The sequence below is a fragment of the Rhinolophus sinicus genome, chromosome 14 (genome assembly GCF_057876585.1).
Source record: "Rhinolophus sinicus isolate RSI-liver-muscle chromosome 14, RSI-T2T, whole genome shotgun sequence".
Taxonomy (NCBI): Eukaryota; Metazoa; Chordata; class Mammalia; order Chiroptera; family Rhinolophidae; genus Rhinolophus; species Rhinolophus sinicus.
The window spans coordinates 150,329,844-150,352,710 of NC_142514.1; the positions used below are offsets into that span (position 1 = coordinate 150,329,844).

The 22,867-nt window shown below is 38.1% G+C and overlaps 1 protein-coding gene across 4 annotated transcripts in view; it reads right to left on the reverse strand.

The window, feature by feature from the left end:
- Positions 1–790: 790 nt before the first annotated feature.
- Positions 791–22,867, reverse strand: part of RRAS2 (RAS related 2) — a 68,858-nt gene continuing 46,781 nt past the window's right edge. For all 4 annotated transcript variants that reach the window (XM_074336035.2, XM_074336036.2, XM_074336037.2 and 1 more), the window contains exons 2-6: positions 17,481–17,568; positions 15,961–16,063; positions 15,682–15,790; positions 4,678–4,796; positions 791–1,616 (exon numbers count right to left, since the gene is read on the reverse strand). In XM_074336035.2, coding sequence (XP_074192136.1) covers positions 1,529–1,616; positions 4,678–4,796; positions 15,682–15,790; positions 15,961–16,063; positions 17,481–17,568 — 507 coding nt within the window. In that variant the 3' untranslated portion in view covers positions 791–1,528. The remainder of the gene's footprint in view (positions 1,617–4,677; positions 4,797–15,681; positions 15,791–15,960; positions 16,064–17,480; positions 17,569–22,867) is intronic.

Consider the following 22,867-nt stretch of genomic DNA (forward strand, 5'->3'; position numbering starts at 1 on the left):
CTACAAAATGACCAATAATTGACTTTTAGATTCAAAGCCTAAGGTATTGTTGGGAAAAGGTTGAGAGCTACTAAAATTAAGTTTCCTCCAACACTCATTCCTTCAAGAAACCACCACAATAACAAGTCATCAAGCATCATCTTGTGATAACAGATCAATTTTAATTCTAGCACCTGAAGCTATACAAGGGTACGCTTTATAAACCTCATGGGACTGTTGTACTCATTCAATAAAGTGACAACTGTGCAATACCACTTAGTATCTCAAAATCAGGAACAAACTTTTGAATTGTTTAAACACAATCCACAGAGTTAAAAACAAAATCAGAAGCCAACCACAGTTATACTAATTGTCAATTACATGTAGTACTTGATGTAACAGTCAATATCTAACGGGATGTTGAAAGTGATTTCAGATACTCGGCCTGTTGTACTCTATTGGAAAGATTTCTTAAGTAGCTGTGTGACTGGCCAAAGGTGGGTACAACCAGGACCAGGAAAGTTCTACCACAGTTTCTGTAGTTTTCACTTCTTCTGTCAGTTAAAAGTGAACAGTGAGAATTAAATACTTATCTTTACATATACACAAGGTATGCTGTGAAAGCACAGTTGCTTACAAACATATAAAAATACTTGTTAACTAGTTTGATAAGAAAATAATGTATAAAAGTATATAGCAAAAACATTAATCATCTCTGACCCTGGAAAGATCAATTCCATATTTTATATTACAAACAAAAACTGTTTTAGTTTTTTTGAATCCCTTATCCAGAAATACTTTTAAAAAGGAAGACAGACAGAAATTATTTATTTTTACTCTCAACATGATTGTGAAAAGAGTTAAATTAGAAAACCACGAACATTGAAACGCCTAAGTCCAGAATGAGTCCAAATATTTGGCCACAGAGGATATTATCATTTTTAAGAGCAGGAGTAATAATAAAAGGTTTTAAAGTAGTTTTTAATCAATAAATACAACAGGCATTTTGGTATTTTGGCCACTGGAAAACAAAGGCTGTACCATCAGTAAAGGTCTGAGATGTCTCACTTTTGAGGATTCAATTCAGTGTACTTAAGGTTAACTGAAGATGACATTAAAATTTTTAGAGACAGACAAAAATTCACATTTTAAAAAAACTCCCTATGTTTCTATTTAGAGTAACAGTAGGCAATATGATTCCAGAAGTTAAAAGTTATTTCATAACGTATGACTTCAGCTTGGCAAACAGCTTATGTTCCAAGCCATCCCTATTAAAAGGTAAGCCCTTAAAAAAGAATCTGTCTGTGTATACAGATATATATTTAAAATAATCAGATAATCTTTGAAGCAGCCTTAGTGTTTCCTTTAAATCTGTCTTGAAATGACCAAAGAATTAGCTTCACGGAAAGGATTAGCCAGTTTCTTGTTCTAAGGCTACCACGGTGATCATTTGTCTAAGGCTAGAAAGGTACCAACGTGATGTAAACCATAAGGAGAGCAGAAGATGAGGGCTTTTCCTGGCAGTTGGTAGCTAACACTCAAGGGATTCTTAGAAAATGACACAATGGCAGCCTTTCTTGTCTTTTTCTTTCCGCGTTGGTTCTGGTGAAGGTGGACACTCCTGCTCTTGAAATTTCCTGTAAGAACAGAAAAATCTATACATAGTTGCATTCTTGGTAATACGTCAGTACAAATGCAGGTTGTTTTTGGACAAGTCTAGAATACATGCATGCTTTTCAGTGTGAAATTTCAACTACGGAATCAAAGCAAATCTTCAGAGTGGGGGAGGCACAAATGCTTCAACACCAGCATAACAGAGCTGTCCGCGCTTCATTAACAGGCAAGTCTTAAATCAGAAGAGCTGCTGAGCTCAGTAACCTCTAAATTCCCTTCTCAATTTAAAATCCCATGACTCTGAGGTATCCTTCAGAACAAACACCCATCACTAGAGGGAGTTTATAAAACTACCCTTACGAGGCGTTCCCATTTCTCTCCCTGTTCTGTCACTTATTAGCTGTAAGTCGGGATTAGACAAGTTAGTTGACCTCTCTGGGCCTCGATGTTTTACAAGGTAATAATAAAAGCCCACCTTTCACAGTTGCTATGAGGATTAAAGAAGATCTTGTTCCGTTTAAATGCCTAACGGTACCTGGCATAAAAAAGCCCCTCTACTCCCTTGTCTCTTTTGATGATTGATGAATACAGATTCTGAGGATTAAAACCAAGGACAAAATATTTCAAAAAGGCAGTAAAAATTATTTTAAGAAAGCACTGGTTCGTGTGTGTGTGTGTGTGTGTGTGTGTGTGTGTGTGAGTGAAAATACACATAACATAAAATTTACCATCTTAAGCATTTTTAAGTGTACGGTTCAGTGGCATTTAAATACATTCACAACTCGGTCAGGCTGCTTTTTGTATTTCAAGTCGGTACTTCCTGATTCTGCTTTCACAACATACACCAGGTAAGAGGAGTTTCCTTTTCTAGTGCCTGGTTCCCCACTGCCAGCTGTTGTTTAGTGGTGATAAACCTCTTGCCACAACGATGGCAAACCATAGCCATCTTACTAGGTAGTAGTAACAACAGCATCTTACTGGGTACTAGTAACAACAGCATCTTACTGGATACTAGTAACAACAGCATCTTACTCGATACTAGTAACAACAGCATCTTACTTGATACTAGTAACAATAGCACCTTACTCGATACAAGTGTTCTTAGCTGCCGCTGCTGCTATTGAGGATCATGTTCCCGTCTTTCGGTAAAGAAACCCCCTGGATTCTAGTAATAGGCACTTGGAGATATTTCTCTTTTCTCTTGGGTTCTTAAAATATATATACCCTTGGACATAAGATGAATCCAGTGAGATATAAAACTGAGGATAAATGGAGTGTGACTCCTGACTGATTTGCCCAGAGGATTGACACCCCTCTGCTCTTAGTGGTTTGCAGAGTCCGTTTTTGAGAGATATGTGATACGATGTCATTATATGGCCTGTGGTGTGTCTTTATCCTCACAAGTCTGCTGTGTGCATTTCCAGCGAACTCCCGGTGCAGCCCTGTTGCTGGTCTGAGGGCCACACAAGGGACGCGCTCTGCTCACGTGAACGCAGGTGGATGTAGCTCCTCTAGACCCTTCCAGGCGCCACAGGCTGGAGCTGCTTCCTGGTCAGATCAGCTGCTTCAGACTCAGGCATCAGATTTCACAACAGTATTTGTCTCAGGTGAAGACTAGGAAACGAACCCTGACTCATCATTACTTTCATTCTGAGTTCCACACTCTGGGGCTGGGAACCAGAATAATTCTTTTAAAAAAAGGAGAGGTGGGGGCTCGATTTTTCTTCATGATAGAATAAGAAACTGTTATTGGGTTAAATGGTGTATTTTGGTGGCAAGAGAAAGTCTAGAGTAACTACTGTGTCTGTAATGTTAGTGAATTTTAAATGTCCACATTCACACCTTTTTCTCCCGTCTACCTGTCTTTAGGAAAGCTGCTGAATTGGCTGACAATATGCATATTGGAATAAATCTTATATATTCTTCATAAAAAAATATGAAATAAAATAAATACATTCACAATGTTGTCCAACCATAACCGCATCCAGCTCCAGAATTCTTTCATCTTAAGACTGTTCTCTTCAAAAATAACAGAACTCAAACTTGTAACAAACTACTAAATAAACAAAAAACTATAATCTTTATTTTTTCCCACCCCCCCCTCAAAGAGAATGCTCTGGCAAGGAGCTAAAAATTACAAGAAGCCCATAGATCAGATGTCAATTAAGCTTAGATACACAATTAACATGAACCCACTCCACATATCTGTCAAACTATGTAACTAGCAGAGAAACCAGCGGATCTAGGGAGCAGAAGGTGAAGTAGGGCCCAGGCAGAGACTCAAAATAATCAAATCAAACCCTGTCCACGAAAGCAACTAAATCTGTGTGTCATACAAACATACACAGTAACTCCAAATGCTCTCCCCTCAAGCTTCCTGGAACCCATTAACACTTTCTGAACCACAGGGGCCTCCTAGGCCAGCTACCAGAAATACTCTTTGTAGTCTGGATATTATACTTCCTGGCCTCTGGGATGATGATTCTCTACTACTTGGCTTAGTCTTTGCCTGGGAGGAGTTGGGTAAGAAGAAACGCTAAGAGCACAGGCTCTGGAATTGGAGATATGGATTCAAGTCCCAGCTTTGCCATTTAATACGTCTAAGTTTTGAACAAGTTATTTAACCTGCTTTCTCATCTGAAAGTGGGAATAAATAAAAGTACTTAGCTTACTGGGTTGTGGTGAAGATTAAATGTATTAGTAAGACATGTAAAGCACTTAGCACAGTATCTGACAGAAACTGCTACTCAAATGTTAGCTGCTGTCATCACCGTCTTCATACCACCTTTGGAAGCTGCATAAATTCTTTCCAAAATCCCTACGTGTAAACTCTCTACTTCAATATAATTAAATTAGGTGTTATATGTAGGAAGTACCTAGAACACAGTATGTACTCAATTAAAAATTTTAACAAGTCATGTGCATTAATCCCTAGAACAGAATCATTCCTACATACAATGTCCTCTTCCTTACTGAAAACATTAATGATACTTTTTCTTCTCAGTGAATGGTTTTAAAAAGCATGGTATGATTACTTGTCAAATTCAATAAATTAAAACAAACTTCTAGAATGTGTTTGCTTACCTTATAACCCGGACAAGTTCGTGGAAAGCTTGATCTACATTCATCCTAATTTTTGCTGAAGCCTCCATGTATATTACCTTCAGCTGTCGTGCTAACTGCTGTCCTTCTTCCTGGGTTACCTGAAATTCCAAGAACTGCGTGTGAGGTACAGTATTAACAATTAGATCTGCACCATCTAACCCTCGGCCACAGATCACAGTTAATGCAGCCAGAGGCCAAGCTGGTTTGTTACAAATGAACCACAGCTCAACACATGCTGAAGCCCAGCTCTGCAGAGCAACTCAGGACATACTTGCAGCGGATACAAGATTTCAGCCTAGTGATTACTCAAAAAGTATTAAATACAACAGTGATAAATTCTGGGAAGGAAAAGTACAAGGTACAGTGAGGATCTATAACCCTGTTTGGCAGGTCAGGAAAAGCTTCCTTGAGGAAGTGATATTTAAGCTAAGAACCAAATACAGACTATGGAGTTAGGTGGGGTGGGGTGAGGAAGTATCCCTGACAAAGGAAATACCACGTGTGAGGGCCATGGTGGGAAATGGGCTTTCCAAGTTCCAGGAACTGAAAGAAACCTAAAATGTCTGGAGTACAGCAAGCCAAGAGAGAAAACAACAAGAGGTGAGGATGGAGAGAAGGGCACACCTCAAAAGGCTTGGGGTCTTTGTCTCAGAATTTCCCAGTACTTGGCGTATAGGAGACAGTCCACAAATATGTGAAAAAAATGAACAATGAATAGAATCGATCACAAGCCCTCACAATGCCTTCCTTACATTAAGAGGAGAAAGAAGGTAGGCAAGGAAGGGTAGCATAAGCTGATGACATATTTTCAGAATCAGAAAACAGTAACCGAATATGAGTAAATACCCTATATATTTTAAACGTAAAAGGTTTTAATAGTGACATTTACCTAAAATTATTAAACTATGTTACATTTATATCATGGGGCTGAAAATTATATTTCTGAAAAAACGACTTACTGCTGTCGTCACCACAAAAAGAACTATTTGCAGGAAAGTTAGAAAATACAGATGGAAAAAAAGAAAAGAAAGTTTAAGAAACTGTTACTCATAGAGAACCACATACTTCTGGTTTTTCAACGATGCACATTTTTCTCTACAAAAATAGAATCGTGTCTGTATATTTGTTATACACTGGACATATGCTAAATTCGTTTTTCTAGGTGTGTTTTTGTAAATGCCATAGGCTTTTCTACATTAACAGGCATGCCACTTGCTAACAAAGACAGTTTTGTTGCTTCCGTTCTGACGTAGATGCCTTTTCTTTCTTTTCTGGCCTCACCTCATTGCCTAGAATTGCCAGTACAATGACGTCAGTGGTGAGAGGAATACTTTTGACTTGTTTCTGATCTCAGGGACAAAGCATTTAGTCTTTCACCATTAAGTATGGTATAAGTTGTAGGGTTTTATTGTAAATGCCCTTAGTCCTCAGATTAACAAAGTTCCCCCGCCCATTCCATTTGTAAGGAGTTTTTATCAGGAATGGATGTTGGATTTTGTCAAATTTTTTTTTTCATATATTGAGATCATACGATTTTTCCTTTTTAGTTTGTTAATATGGTGAATTATATTGATTCATTTTTGTATGTTAAGCCAACACTGCTTTCCTGGAATAAACCCCACTCGAGAGATGATGCACTGTCTTTTTCATATATTGGGAATTCTATTTACTAAAAATTTATGAAGAATTTTTACATCTATGTTCATAAGATATTTGACTGTAGTTTTCTTACACCTTTGTTTGGTTTTGGTATCGGAATAATGGTTTCATATAATGAGTTGGAAAGAATTCTCTCCTCTTCAATTTCCTGGAACAGTTTCAGCAAAACTGGTTTGATATAATTCACCAGTGAATCTATCTGGACTCACAGTTTTCCTTGAGGAAAGGTTTTTACAACAAATTCAATTTATTTTATAGATACAGAATTATTCAGTTTATCTATTTTTTGTTTAGTGAGCTTTGGTAGTGTCTGTCTTTCAAGGAATATGTCTATTTCATCTAACTTGCTGAGTTTATCAATATAAAGTTGTTTATAGTATTTCTTCATTATCTTTTAAATATCTATAAGATCTGATGTAACGGTATCTTTCCCATTACTGATGTTGGTAATATGTGTCTTCTCTCTTTTTTATCGATCATTCAAGCCAGATTGTCACTTTGATATTCTAAAAACCAGTTTGGGGTTTTTATTTATTTTTTCTATGGTTTTCTATTTTTTATTTCATTGGTTTCCATTCTTAGCTTTAATATTTCCCTTCTTCTGATTAGTATGGTTTTAATTTGCTTTTGCTTTTTCTTCTAGTTTCTTAAGGTAGAAGCTAAAATCATTGCACTGAGACCTTTCTTTCCTAATACAAGCATTCAGTCCTATAAATTTTGCTATATACTTATTTAGTAGCATTCCACAAATTTTGAAATGTTTTGTTTACATTTTCATTCCGTTCGTAATACTTTGTAACTTCCCTCTTGATTTTTATTTCTACCAAGGGTTAGTTAGAAGTATGGAGTTATCCCATATGTGGAGATTTCCTAGATATCTATTATTGATTTCCAATTTAATTCCACTGTGGTCAAAGAACATATATTATCTGGCTAGAATCCCTTTAAATTTATTGAGACTTGTTTTATGATCCACTCTCATTTCAAAAACAAGTGTACTTTGCTGTTGTTGGGTGGAATGTTAACTAAACGTCAGTTAGGATAAGTTGTTTGATAGTGTTCAAGCTATCTATAGCACTACTGATTTTCTTTCTACTTGCTCAATTATTGAGAGAGGGATGCTGGATTTCTGACTGTGTGAATATGTTCATTTCTCTTTGCAGTTCTGTCAATTTTTGCTTCAAGAATTTTGAAGCTGTCATTGGGTACATAAATGTTTAGGATTATGTTCTCTCAATGAATTAATCTATCATTATGAAATAATCTTCTTTATTCCTGATATTCTTTGCGGTGAAACCTACATTACCTAATATTTATATAGCCACCTGAATTTCTTTTTTCATTATTGTAGTTAGCATGGTATATCTGAGCCCATCCTTTTATTTATTTAATTTTTTATTGGGGAATATTGGGGGACAGTGTGTTTTTTCCATGACCCATCAGTTGTTGTCCTTCAATCTAGTTGTGGAGGGCGCAGCTCAGCTCCAAGTCCAGTTGCCGTTTTCAATCTTAGCTGCAGGGGCGCAGCCCACCATCCCAAGAGGGAATTGAACCAGCAACCCTATTGTTAAGAGCTCACACTCTAACCAACTGAGCCATCTGGCCGCCCCAACTTTTAACCTATTTGTGACTTTACATTTAAAGTAGATTTCTGGTAGGGTCTTGCTTTTCTATCCAATCTGACAATGTCTGCCTTTTAATTGAGGTGTTCACACTACTTACATTTAATGTGATTACTGATACAATTGAGTCATCTTGAAATTTGTTTCCTATCTATCTTATTTGTTCTTTGTCCTACCTATCCTTTTTCTGCCTTATTTTGGGTTAACTGTACTGTTTTTATTTTTTTAATTCCATTTTATCTCCTTGGTTGACTAACATACTGTGTATCTATTATGTTATTTCAATGATTGCTTTAGAATTTATAATATACATTTTTCACTCATCAGTCTAATTTAAATATTACACCAATTAATGTATAGTTTAAAAACCTTACTGTAAGTGTTTCTTCCTTCCACCTTTTTGTTTTTATTACCTTTAACCTCATAATACATTGTTACTATTTTTGCTTTAAACATCCAATTATGTTTTAGAGATTTTTAAATAACAACAAAGGTAATTTACATTTGCCCACATAAATACTATTTCTGGTGCTCTTCATTTCTTTGTATAAATCCAGGTTTCCACTTAATGTAATTTTCCTTTTTTTAACATTTCTTGTAATACAGGTAGGCTGGTGATAAATTCTTTCACCTTTTGCACATCTGGGAAAAGTCTTTATTTCACCTTCATTTTTGAAATACATTTTTAATGGGTATTAAATTCTAGGCAACAGTTTTTCTTTCAGCACTTAAAAGATGCTATGCCACTATCTTCTGCCTTACGTCGCTTCTTATAAGAAACAATGATGACTGCTGCCATCTTTAATTTTGCTCCTCTGGTTATTTGTCAGATTCTCTCTTTATTGCTGGTTTAAAACAATTTCATTATAATGAGCCCTGTTGTGCCTTGTAATTTCTTCATACTTCATGTGCGCAGGGTTTGCTGAGCTTCTTAGATGTACGTGTTGATAGCTTTAATCAAATTCAGAAATTTTTCAGCCATTATTTCTGTTAATCTCAGACATTGTAGATTTCATTTCTAGAAGTTTCATTTTGATCTTTTTACATCTTCCATGTCTCTATTTAACATATTCAGTCTTTTCTCTAGCTTCCTGAACATATGGAATATAGTTATAACTTTTAATACTTCTGCTCACTAATTCTATCATCTGTGTCGTTTCTTGGTCTGTTTCTACTCATTGTATTTTTTTTCCCCTCCGTATTATAAGTCATATTTTCCTGCTTCTTTACATGCCTGGTAATTTTTGAGTGGATGCTTGCGTACTGGATTTTCACCTATCGGGTTCTGGATAGTTTGTATTCCTACAAATATTTTGAGCTTTCTTTTGAAACGCAGCTTTTTAGAAAGTCTGATCCTTTTTATTATATAGTACCAGAACAGCATTTAGCCTAGGGCTAATTTTGCCCCACTACAGAAATAAAACCCTTCTGAATACACCATCCAAAACCAAGAATTATAAGGTTTTCCATTCTGGCTGATCAGAATATGAATTATTCCTGACCCTATTTGAGCTCAGTGTATTATTCCCTCTAATCTTTCCAGGTAGTTTGTTCTCCCAATTTAATACCCCATTCCCAAAATTCAGCAACTTCAATGAAATATCATTAGGCTATTAAATTAATGCAGATACATCTTACAAGTACTTCATAACAGTTTTTACCCTGTCGTGTTCCAAAAGGGTGGCAGGCAAGTTCTACACAGCAATGGTATATCCACGTTTATGTAATTTTTAAATTACCCTTCCTCTCTCCAAAATAGCATATGTACCATAAGGCCTATGGTTTCGAAATATAAATCAATCAAATCAAGCAAGCAATTAACAATAAGAAAGGAAGCCAAGTAAGAAAAGAAAGCTTCACAAAGCCAACAATTCCTATTTTTAAAAAATGTGACATGGTAAATTCCTGCCTATAAAAATACCACCATGTTTTCACAAATTCTGTTCCTTCTTCCTGAAATGTCATTCCTTCTCTCCCAACTCTGTACTCTTAATCTGTTTCTAACTAACACTTCAAGACTCGAGCAATCGGAAGCGTCCCCATACTGTAGATGCTGTTTAGCATTGCATCCCAGGGCTCCCACCACACCGTATAATGGCCACTGACAAAAGCCTTAACACACTGCTGCACTGCAATTTTTGCTTCTGTTTTCTTGCTCTCCTGCCATTATGTCCTTTGTAGCTAGGGAATAAGGAACGCATATTTGTCTTCGTATATCCAGAACCTAGAAGAGTGCACAATAGCTAACTGAAGAGTTAACATACATTAATAGTATGACCAATCAAATAAGTACATCTTGAAGTAAAAGAAAAGATGATATAGGAAGAACACTGAAAAATATCTCAGACAAGTCAATCTCAACAACTTACTTTATTTAATATAAGTTTGATTGGGGGAGGAAAATATATGTATCCTTAAAAGTTTTGCTATTTATCTTTCCTCTCAATTATTCTTCAAAAAGGTAATGTGACCTATCCCTCCTACATAATGTAATTCAGCTAGAGGGGAATAGCAAACGGCCTATCTTTATTCATAGTGAGAAAATTAATGAATTACTGGTCTAGATGATAAAATAATCCCACTGCTAAGACTGTTTATGTGTTTCACTTATTTATTTTTAAAGCATGGTCTCACATCACTGTCTTCCAGGAATCAAGGTCAGCAAAGTTTATACAACCACATTTCTGGTCAAGAACTCTCCAACCACATATAAAGCTGCTGTCGAGCTCACTGGTGTGGCCTAAAGTTAACTAAGAAGTAGAAATAGCATTGCTATCACCAAAGCAAGAGTGAACAAAAAGAACACCACGTGGAACAAAGCCACAGCATTGTGGAGCCAGAAATCAACAGAAGATTGAAAGCTCACAAACAAGGATTTCCTACAGATTCCCCAACTCGGAGAAGGCTCAGCCTTATCCCCTGGATTCTCTGATTTGGGAGGTCTGAGCCCCGACCTAGAAATGTTTTGTTTTAAATAACCAAGGTGAATCTAATCCACTGATAGGCATGTGGAAACTTCCAGTGAGATTCGGTTCAAAGGCACAAATGAATCTTAGCAGAAATCCACAATAGTATGAGCTTATCTAGCACGATATATATTCCAAATATAGAAGAGCAAAAATGGGAATGATGAGAGCAATTTTATAAGCAAACTGGGTTAAACTGGAATGGACCACAACATTTGTAATACTCACTGAGGGATGTGTCCAGTTAATGAATAGCCTAAGTTTATAGAAGCATAACTTGCTTGTTTTCCAAAAATAGCTATTACGTAGAAAGAATCATCACATTAATATCATGTTTCATTCCGATTCCCCGATTCATTCATTCAGAAAATATCTACTGAGTGCATATTTTTGTTCTATGTGCTAATGATGAAGCATGAACAAAACTAACCAGTGGAAACTGAGAAACCCCTCAATGTACTCACTTCCAGTCAATGGTTTATAAACCTTTTTAGATGCAGACAAGGCACAAACAGGTAAGGCTAGAAGACCCTTATTCTATTGTTTGAGGGGAAGCAGTTCTTTTTCCTGGGAGCTTATAAGGGCACTTTGCTATCCAGGCACTCACAGACAGGAGGAGTGGGGATTAGTTGTGTAGGTGCCTAGCCTTGGCTGCATAATGGTTCCTTTCTTGAATTAACAACAGCTACCAGCAATTAAACACCTAATAAAGGGGAGAGGAAAGGGGTGAGCTAAGGTAAGCCAGGGAGGAATAGGGGGCAAAAACAGTGCATTCTAGCCAGGGCTATGTGAAGGACAGACAAGGAACTTGAAATCAGAGGTTTCATGAAGTCCATAGCCCAAGACCATGCACTGCTGTGTGAAGTCTCAGTAACACTGAGCTGTCACATTTACCTCCTCTTACATTTTAGCACGGGCAAGCAAATCATTTACCTATGTTTTCTTCCTACATCTTTGACAGGTTAAACAAAATGATCAACGGATCTCTGTGGTAACACTAAATAACCAATCAAATTCTACAAATCTCTTTTTGTTTAGTGTAAATTTCAGTGACTTTTGTTTGTTTTTCCCTACTGCTCTGTCATCAGTGTCAAGAAAAAGTGTCCCATAAATATTACATGGATGGATGGGTGAAAGAAGCAAGTCCACAGATACAGAAGCCAAAAGGAAGCAGGCAAAGCTTCTTCTGGCTGACCCGCCCCCCCCCCCCCTTATGAGTTTGCAATCTCAGGAGTCAGTGGTAGGAATGCCCAGGGCTGACCCACAAACTCAGAGAACATGGGGAACTGGCATTTGCTAAGAGAAAAAAAGCTAGTAGAAAAAGTCCAAAGGATCGTGTCCAAAGGAGTGTGTCTAAGGATCGTGTCTAAGACAAAGGCAGCTAAGAACAAGCTAGATCAACGACTACGAACAAACCCGACTGGTCACTAAGAACCTAGAGATGACCAAACAGGAAGCATTCCTAAACAGGGGAAGACGTTTTTATGGGGTCTCTGTGGCCAGTCCACGTTCACTTAGTAGAGCAACTAAGGGTGCCAAGACATGATAGAAGATCACTTTTAATTCTGAAAAGACTTTATAAAAGTCAAAACCTTTAGTATAGCATCTCAATTTCAAATGTACTGAGTACAGCCCTCGAGGCATGTTTGTCTTTGTACATCCCTGAGCCCTGCAATCCTGGCCCCTTCCTGCCCCCCCCCCCCCCAAGATAAGGAGATGAGGAGGAACCAACAAAGGCACTGCTGAGGAAGGGGGAGGAGGGAATGGTGTCCCAGAGCTAAGTAAACAAAGTGTTTCAAAAAGGAGAATGTGAGCAACTGGGTCAAATGTCACTGACATCTGCGTAAGTGGTGACCTTGACGGGGGCACTGTGTGCCTGAAGTCAGTGCAAGCGAGAATGGCAGCAAAGAAAGGAGAGAGAGCACACGTAGATAATGCTTTTAAGGAGTTTTGCTACTGAGGAGGAGCAGCAAAAACAGAGAGAGGAATATGAGACGAAGAACAAGTTTTTGCTCTAGTTAATTTTTGTTTTAAAGATGACAGCCACTGTAGCCTGTTGTGTGCCGAGGGGAATGATCGTGCAGGAGGGAAATGGAACAGCCGCATGCAATGTGATTTCACTTACATGTGGAATCTACAGAACAAAATAAACAAACAAAACAGAAACTCATAGATACAGAGAACATTTTGATGGTTGCCAGATGGGAGGAGATTGGGGAGGTAGGTGAAAAAGGGGAAGGGATTAAGAAGTACAAATTGGTTGCTACACAGTAGTCATGGGGATGCAGGGTATAGCATAAGGAATATAGACAATAATATTGTAATATCTATGTATGGTGTCAGATGGGTACTAGATTTATCAGGGTGAAGGATGGGGGGGTGTTGGGGGCCAGGGTGAAAGGGGGGAAGAGATTAAGAAGTACAAATTGGTAGTTGCAAATAGTCATGGGGATGTAAACAAAGCATAGGCAATATAGTCAATAATACTGTGATAGCCCGGTACGGTGTCAGATGGTTGCTGGACTTATCATGGGGATCACTTCTTTAGGTCTATACGTGTTGAATAACTATCATTACACCTGAAACTAATATAATATTGTATGTTAGCTAGATTTTAATAAACATCTTTTAAAAAAAGAAAGAAAGGGAACCACTGGAATGGAACAATTACTCAGGTGATACCCGTGAGTTGGTGAAAAGGAACGGGACCCAGGGCTAGGGGAGGGGCTGGTCATAGAGAGGTGAAGAGTTTAATCCATGTAAATGGGGGAAAGAAGAATTGATGGGGTGCATAAGAACTTAGCTAGTCCACGTAAAGGTGGAGACATGTAGAAATTTCTTAGTGAAGTAGAAAAATATTACTCATCACAAACTGAGAGTAAGGAAGGGGAAGAAAGAGTTTTAACTTTAAGAAAGAGAAAGTAAGCAATAATCACCCAAACAAGCAGCAAATGAATGGACCAGGGAAATGTAGGATTTCCAGTCAGTACTACAGGCTCACATAGGGCAGTGGTCATGACTTTAAATGAAAAATGTTGTAAACCTATAGTATAAAACAGGGCCGAAGTGCCACAGTATGTTTAATATATGCAGACAGATGGAAACCACACACCAAACACTGGCAATCTTCAATCTCTAGATGACATAAAAATAACTCATACAGACCCCTTGCACCAACTAATCACCACAGGGCCTGTTTCGTTCTGGTGGCATATGCTCCCCTACTCCCCCAATCTGTCACCACCTACCCTACAGGAGACTCCACGTCACCCCAGGCCTCCCGCCTATTCCTTTTCTGGAGCTACCACCATGAAAAGTTAGAGAAAGCCTATTTCTGGTCAGGTCAGAAAGCATGTGGAGGTGGAGTAAAAATTATGGTGAGCAGGGAGGAAACCCTTGGTATACTGCATAGCTACTTTATCATTATTTCCCAGTGACGTAAAAGTCTTCCAAGTAGTAGAAAAGACTGGGAAGAGCAGTAGACAGATTCTACTGGGCAACATTTAAACAATATAAGTAGATTCAGAAACCCTGAAGGAAATGGCCCAAAGAAATAAAAAGTAAACTTAAAAAACAGATGGACTATCTATTCTAGGTTTAAGATACGAGCAATGCCATATTCTAAATTATTTCCAACAGTTTATACTGGTTTGAAATGAAGATCCATTTTTTTTTCACCTTAACTCTGTAATGTTATTTGGATTTGAAAGAGACCTAGCAGCAAAATTTATTCCACATTAAGTATCATCAGTAAACATTTCTAAATCTTAGCATTAGAACAGTAATATAATTCTCTTTACGGCCATGTTTTAAACTTGGTATACCTTCAACAAAACTTTACAAACAGAGCACATAAATCAAAGATTATGTTTTATGTAGTTAACTGCAAAATGGGAGGCTGTCCTCAATGCTGTTTATCAAGCAATTTTTCCTGATAGTTGTACTTTTCAAACAAACTCTTAAGGAACTGTTAACATGAGGTTACACAAAACCAAAGGAGGTCTTAAATACCAGCAAAAGTTAGGGAACAATTATGTTCCAGATGTGGGGTAGAGGCTAAAGACTTAAAGGAAATAAAGACACAAAAAGAGCCCCCAAATAATGTAAAGCCTGCATTAATTTATGTCTGACCTTGTTTCTCTCACCCACAAAAAGATGGGTGAACAATATACACCAAAACTTTTTAAAATTAAATGTGGAGTAAGGAAGTAAAGAAACAAGTGAGTATAAACCAGCCTGCAAATAAATAATTAAAAATATTCTTTTCTTGTGGGTTACTGGTGTTAGAGTTAGTCAACGTGAAGAATTAACAGAAAATTTGGTCATTAATGGGACTTAGGAAAAACTCAAATACTGCAATTTAAATCAAAGCCATTCTCTAAATGAAGGTAATTGAGCATTAACACTGAATAAATAGGCCTTTAGGCGTAATTTTAAGATTATCTAACTGAGTTAGAGTTTTGGATGTTACTCAAGAAATTATAATGCGAATGGAACTGGTACAAATAGTTGCAGGTTTTTATAGAGTTCCACTGAAGTTCTATGCAAAAATATGTGAGAATTTAATTTCCCCACATCTACTTCCTTTTTAATTCTTACCTACTGTGACTTCTGTGCTGTGTCAAACTCAGCACAGTTTTCTTTGATCATGGCACTTTCAATTGTTCCATTAAATACACCCATTCACTTACATAATTATAAACAACTGGTTTTCCAAATGCAAAATTCCTTCTCACCTGTCTTTGATGATCCAGATCTGCTTTATTACCAATTAAAATCATAGGAAATTCATCACGATCCTTTACTCTGAGAATCTGTCTTTGAAACTTATAGATTTCTTCAAAACTGAAAACACAAAAACAAACTAATATATTAGGCCAAGTACCGGCACATTCCCATATCCCATTTAGTACTCTATTACTTTTCCTTTTTCTATAAAAACAAGAAAATACAAATTCAATAAAATAGTGATCTAAGCATGAACAGTAGATCTACATTTTAATACTGGTACAAACCTGCCTCTATCTGTGACTGAAAAGACCAACAGGAAACCTTCGCCAGTTCTCATATATTGTTCTCTCATAGCTCCAAACTCTTCTTGTCCTGCTGTATCCAGAACTAGAGAAAAAAACAACAAATGTAACGGTGTTCGCGTTTCCATTTTATAAATGGCTTCCCCACAAGGGCAGACCCAGTTAATGTGGCTCCTTTAGAGCAAGTCATACTCAGTATAATAAAGAAATGCATTCTTAGTACTTTATTCTCAAAGATAAATATATTCTAATGGCAGACAGTTTCAGAGTTATCTTCATCAGTACAAGCTGATTTTATAGTTAGAATACATTAGCATACCAACTACACAGTTAAAAATACCGAATATGTCTATGCAGATGGAATCAGACAATCTCTGAAGTCATTTGGATGTTTTATTTTTCTCCACGGAAAGAACTGAAAATGTTATCTGTAAATTCAAACAGAAATTGTAGTCTACCCCCTAAATACCATACTTAAAGTGCAGGTGCTAATGTATTTCTTGATCTGTGAATGAAAGAATTGTACACGTTAAAAGAACAGGGCTTTCTTTTGTGGAGAGGTGAAACGTTTGCCAAGCACAAAACACTATTTGCAAAGCCTCTGTGCTACAAATCCTCAGCAAGTTAACAAATATTGAAGCTCATCTTTATTTACTTCACCCATTTTAAGCTTCACCAAAACGCAGTGATAAGGAAAAAATCCTTAAATGTTCTAAATTAAAATTACAGCAGCAGTGAGAGAAAGACAGGTCAGCCTGTTAGAGCTGTGGACCAGCTCTGACCAAAGACATTCCTGTATGTCTGTTGAAATCAAGATCCAGGTGGCAATTTCCCAATTATCCAAGAGAGAATAACCAGGCACTTTCAGACCCAGGAGCCTCTGCTTCTTTCTTACACATGAACTTTCCAATCTGCTGCCCACAGCTAATCCACAGAAGCTGGCAACTTCTTCCTAGCTACCCCGCTTCCCCTTCTCCCATCCCTTTTTCTAGAGCTAATGTAAATACTTGCAGAATGGCTTTCCTCCTTCGTTCCCACCGCTTGATGGATAAAAAGGCTTGCAGAACTCCAGGACGAGGGACACGTTCTTTCCTATGTAGCCATGCTGCTGGTTTAGACTCCATGCCCCAAGACCCATCTTCTTTTTTGCTAGCAATGGTCTAATAAACTCTTTCTTTTTAAAAAGACTTCCAGTAGTGGCAGTTAAAATTTTTTTAACAGTAGTAAGAATTGAAACGTCACATTTTGCCCAAACATCCCAATAAATACAACTTCAACAAGTTACAATGACTAGTTTCATCAGAACAATCCAATCACGGTTTTACGTTACATTTACTGAGGAATATTTACATGGCCTAATATGCAGATCCATCAATCAAAATTAATGAAAGAGATGGGCTTATAGTCAAGATCGGCTAACTATATTTAACCTAGGAAAACATCAAAGCTTTATTTTTTAAAATATGATTATGTGAACTCTCAAATAAAGGAAGGTTACTTACTATCTAGCCGGGCTGCTCTGTCGTCTATCACACACTGCTTTGTGTAGGAGTCCTCGATGGTTGGGTCGTAATCCGTTACAAAATAGGACTGTAAGAAAAATGACCTTATTTTAAAATTTGTCTACTTGCCTATCCAAGAACCAATGTAACTTGACCAAATCCCATATATCCAGAATTAATCAAAATATTTTCATTTTATTAAGGTTTACCTACTATATCAATTTCCCATTAAATGAAGTCTATTTAGAGCAACTTCCAACTGGAGAAAAGGAACGAAGTATCTCTGAATTTTCGTATCTTAAATATGCAAGACTGTGAAAAGACCAATTGCAGTTTTTGTTTTTGTTTTTTCAAATTAACTTACATATACCTAAAAATCTAGATCTCCAGAAAAACACAGTAAATTCTAATTCAGGCCTATTAGCATCAGTCCTAAGAACGAAGTAGGGAAAGACAGAGACAGGCCTGGAAGATTCCCTGTCCCTTCTTAGCTTCTCACACCTTGTCTTAATCCCCTTCCAGCTGCCTTGTGTTTTATAAGGAACACGATTTCAGGATTTTTTTCATTTGAAAAAATGAAAGGGATCTGAAGCTTACTTTTTCATTGATATTTTTATTGGTTATTTATTTATTTATTTTTTTTTAGCTTAACTTCTATTTCCCTCTTCTCTCAGCAAGGCCTCCCAACTATTCTCTTCTGAAAGCATCAGAAGAAAGGACCGTTCACGTAGCAGAAGGGAAGAATCTCAGGGAACCACTTAAATGTTTGCATATTATATTTCACAATTTTTAAAAAATGCAAACAACAGCAACAACAAGAATCTGAGAGGGAACTTATTTCCCCCCTTCTTGCAAAACAGCCACTACCTAGGACACGGACTTCATCCTCCTCTTGTTCTGAGAATCTCATTTGCTTTCTCTCTTGACAGACTTCCTCGAAGCCTATTTCCCACTGGCTCATGACGAAAGCTGAGGAACGACCTGGAGGTTAATGCTAAGAACCCACACTAAAGGTGTTCGGCCCGTCTCCAGGCAAGGGTTCCTGGCCAAGGGACCTGCTGGGCTCTAGGGACACAGCCTTCTTGTGACAACCCCAGCACGTGACTTATGCAAACACCACAACGCTACTCAGAAGCAGGCAATCTGAACAGGACAGTAAAGAAACCCCTGGTTTGGGGAGGGCAGGGTTTTACATGTTTATTTTATTTTTGAAGGATACTTTCTACATTTATATTTTAGGATTAACTTTAATCACAGAATTCAGTATCCATAATCCTAGTTCCCTTTTGATGTTTTCACTTAAAAGCACTATTTATTAAACAAAGTCTGTAAAAGAAACACCAACAGGAGCAGCTTTGAGTAGAAAGCCATTTCCATCACCACCCCACCCCCATGCAAAAATAAACAGATAGGAAAACAATCCTGAACTCCCTTTTGGCACCCCTTTCAAAAAGTCAATATAACTGGCAACAATATTCTTTGTACCCACTAAACAACTTAAAACTACAATCTTTTTTACCAAGCAAATTGGATAGAGCATGCTAAACATGCTTTAAAGCATGCTAAACATGCTTAAATACCTTTTTTAAGAATAATTTTCTGCAACATGTTTCTCCATAGCAATCTGATACCTCTTGTCTTGCTTTCATCTTCCAAAACCTGAATTTCATTGAGTATTCCCAGTTTATGCCTACATATACTAAAATGTGCCCCACTGTCTCTCCCACTTTGTCTGAAAACATAATGGACAAATATTAAATATCACTTTTTCAAATGTCCAGGTCATGCATAATAGCTAGAATGTTTTCAACATGACAAGTTTTGTTTTTTTTTGCGCTGAGACCAAATTAAAACATTTATAGAAGACAGTTTAAGCATCTTTGAGGGCCATTAAAATAAACCATTTTTCCTTTTAATGGCTCTGGAAGTTGGGTATTTCTTTGGACATCTTAGCTCTTGAAATACAATCTTAATGCAAGAATTTTGCCACTCTGCTAATACAGGCAAGACAAATTAATTGTTGAAATCTCTCGATCCACATTTAGATCCACATTTCATCTTTGTTACATCGTTTTCAAAATCTGTCTGTAGAGCCCATCATCATCTTGCTACATGTAGAATTTTAAAGAGTCATCCTCATGGAAAGCATCTTCCTTCCTCATAAAGACCCATCCTAAGGAAATCACTCGGGACCTGTCTGGCACAGAATCAAAGACCCCTTTCTCGTTCATAATTCTAATAAGCCACAGGTTTAAAAAAACGCCTACAAAGAACAAGACCATTCATCATGTGCAGGTAACAAATATAATCGTCACCTCTCACCACAAAGACATAACATTTTTGTTACTTGAACATAAGGACCAGATATTTGAGGCAGCAGATCACCAACAAGAGATCGGGCTCTGGTGATGGCCAGTCCTGGATTGAATTTTAACTCATCCACTTTCTAGCTGTGGAACCTGAGGCAAATTACTTCACCTTTCTAACTTTTAGCATCTGTAGTTACAAAACCTGTGGAGCAGATAAAATGAAGTAATGCATATAAAGTGCCAACACATGCTGCTGATTAATAAGCATTAACCATAATAATCATTGTATTATTTTTGTCACATGGTTAGATGATATGAACTAGTGTTTCTATTCAAGTATAAAGACTTGCTAATCCCGGGAACAGCTGTAATAATTCCAATCCTAGTTACAACACAGACCAACCATGGGACTTGTCACACAAAATGTTGTTTATCAAGATAAAAGCTCCCCGTCTGGGGTTCTGGAAATAGTTCCTGGATCTGAGCTGTAATTGCACAGGTGTGTGTGTGTGTGTGTGTGTGTGTGTGTGTGTGTGTGTACATATGTAAAAACTCATCAGGATGTACATTTAAGGTGTGGACACTTTTTTGTATGACACAAATTATACCTCTGTAAGTTACATAAATTAACGGTTTAATTAAATGGATTCATGACTTTCTTTACACAGTATGTAAATCCTTCAAGTGTGATCTATGCTGTTCGCCAGACATTTTCCACTACCTGAAATCCTTCAGCCAATTGTTCTTGCTCCATTGATTTCATTCATTGGCTTGACAACTATTTACAGAGCATCACTGGGACAAGCCCCCTACTGTCCCGCCCACTGCTTTTTGCACAGCATCCAGTAATTGTGCTGTGACTGGAGCCCAGGGGCATGGGGAGTGTTAAATGTATTGGCCAGAGGACAGGAACAGCATGAAATGCCAATACTACTCTTGTTCAGAAGGCAACAGAATTTAAGGGGTTAATACTAGTCGTGCATAGGAACTATGGGTACATTCATTATAAACACAGAGCCCCAGCAATTTGCCAGAAAACTCTCTCCTGAAGTTGAAAAAAAGTTACCAGCTATAGTCTAGAAAGGATACTGTGTAGCAGAAAGTAAAAAAAAAAGTAAGCATAGCATTTGCACTGGGAAAGACAGCAGAGGTTCACCCAAGGGCAGGAAAGCAGAATGGACTGAAAGGTTCAGAACACACTAAAGGAGGAAGGTCGGGCTGGGCTGGGGGATAATGTGCTTTCACCTTGAAGGGTATCACAGGAAAGGATGCATGGAGAAGGATCCTCGCCAGAAAGAACGGGAATGCCTCCTTTCGAAGGGCAGGATGGCTTCAGTAAGAAGGGCAAATGGACCCACGTCTCTCTACAGTAGTTAGGAGTTGTGGAGAAAAGTTTAGGATTTGGGAAGGTATCCGATTCAGACAGGGAGATCTATTTCCCTTAATAAAATCTAGTCTGGATAAGGTTGTCAGAAGCCCTTAATGCAAGAGCATTATACTGTGAAAGCAGGAATATTATTCTTGATTCTATGCCACAGATTGCACAACGAGAGCTCTGCTTGGCCTAAGAGAACTGCCAACTCACTATCTTCCCATTCAAAGAAGCTGTATTAAGGAAGAAAAGAAGGGGGAAGGGAGGAATGAGAAGGAGCTGGCGCAACTTCTGCATCTTAGAGGGCAAAAGTGACTACCCACTTTCTCCTGCCACCACGCTACCGGTGAAAGTGCAGTTCCCAAACACCACCACAGAGCGGTGCCTGGTCTACGCACTCCGACAGGTAATTTATTAGTGGTTCTGGGAAACAGTCAATTCAGCACACTGGTCAAGTTCACTACCCTTGCTTATAAAAAGGACAGGAGACTAGATCTAAGGTGCCACTGGGGAGTTGTAAGCAAAAGTAAACAGTGCCTTTCTGAGCACAGCACCTTTCTCAGGAGCGTCTAAGGAGTCCTCTTAAAACATGGGGTGCAGGAAGGGAGGGGTTTGGGAGACAGCGGGGTAATTTCCCAAATCGCGGTAATGTGTAGGTATACAAGTGTATATTATACTATTCTATTTTTGCATATATTGGACAATTTTCTCACGAAAAACTTTTTAATCTGGTGGTAGCACATAAGTACTACAGAAAGGGTTAAATCAAGGGAAGAAAAGGGGTGCCTTTTACTCTGAGCTTTCACCTCACTCTACTCAAAACCACCTCACCTAGAAGCCTGAAGTTTTTCTATCAGAATATTTTCCACTTTTCTTTACATTTTATTTTTTAACTTTTCTTGTCCCACCTTATCCTTTCCTCCACCCAACTAGAATATAAACCCCATGAGGACAGAGATTTTTGTCAGAGGTAGAGTAGCTTGTGGTTAAACAGCAAATCATGAGCAGATCCAACGGCAAGATCAGTTTCCAGGCTCTTTGGCCAAAGCTCCTTTTATCTTACTTGCTCGGCCTTTCTGGAATTAAAGCTCACTCATACTCGTCCTCCACGCGTCCTGCTTCCATTGCCCACATAAAAACAAGAGAGAAAAGAAAAGAAAAAAGTCCTCAATCACAGTAACAGCAGCCATCCATTATTTAATGTAGCATTTATCACGTGACAGTTTGTAACACTGAATTTTATTATGTGATACTTTTTTGATATTTTCCCAATTAATTTTCACCAGGCTGTCTCTGGCTCCTTTAGGGCTGGAGCTGAAGGAGTGCGGAGAGGTGAAAGGGACGGAAAGGGCCACACCAACAGAATCTGATGTCCATGCTGCCTTTCTCAGGAGGGCCTGGCGGGGTCCTGACGAGTCCCTAAGTGGGAGCCTCCATGTGCACGCCCAAGACTTGAGTGAGACCTGGCGGTTTACGTCTCCAACCCTCAAGCCTTGGGTTTTCCATGGGCACCTCTTCTGGGTCCACATCTAGGGGACCACACACAGCACCCCATTTCAGAACGCTGTAAGCTGGTTCCATCCATAAGCTCAGGGAAACAAACACTACTGACTTGAAGTTCAGACTGCCAACTATACAGCCCTCTTTCTTGCTCTCTGTTCTGCTAGCGACCCACAGATTCACACACTAATCCTTACGCTCCTGTT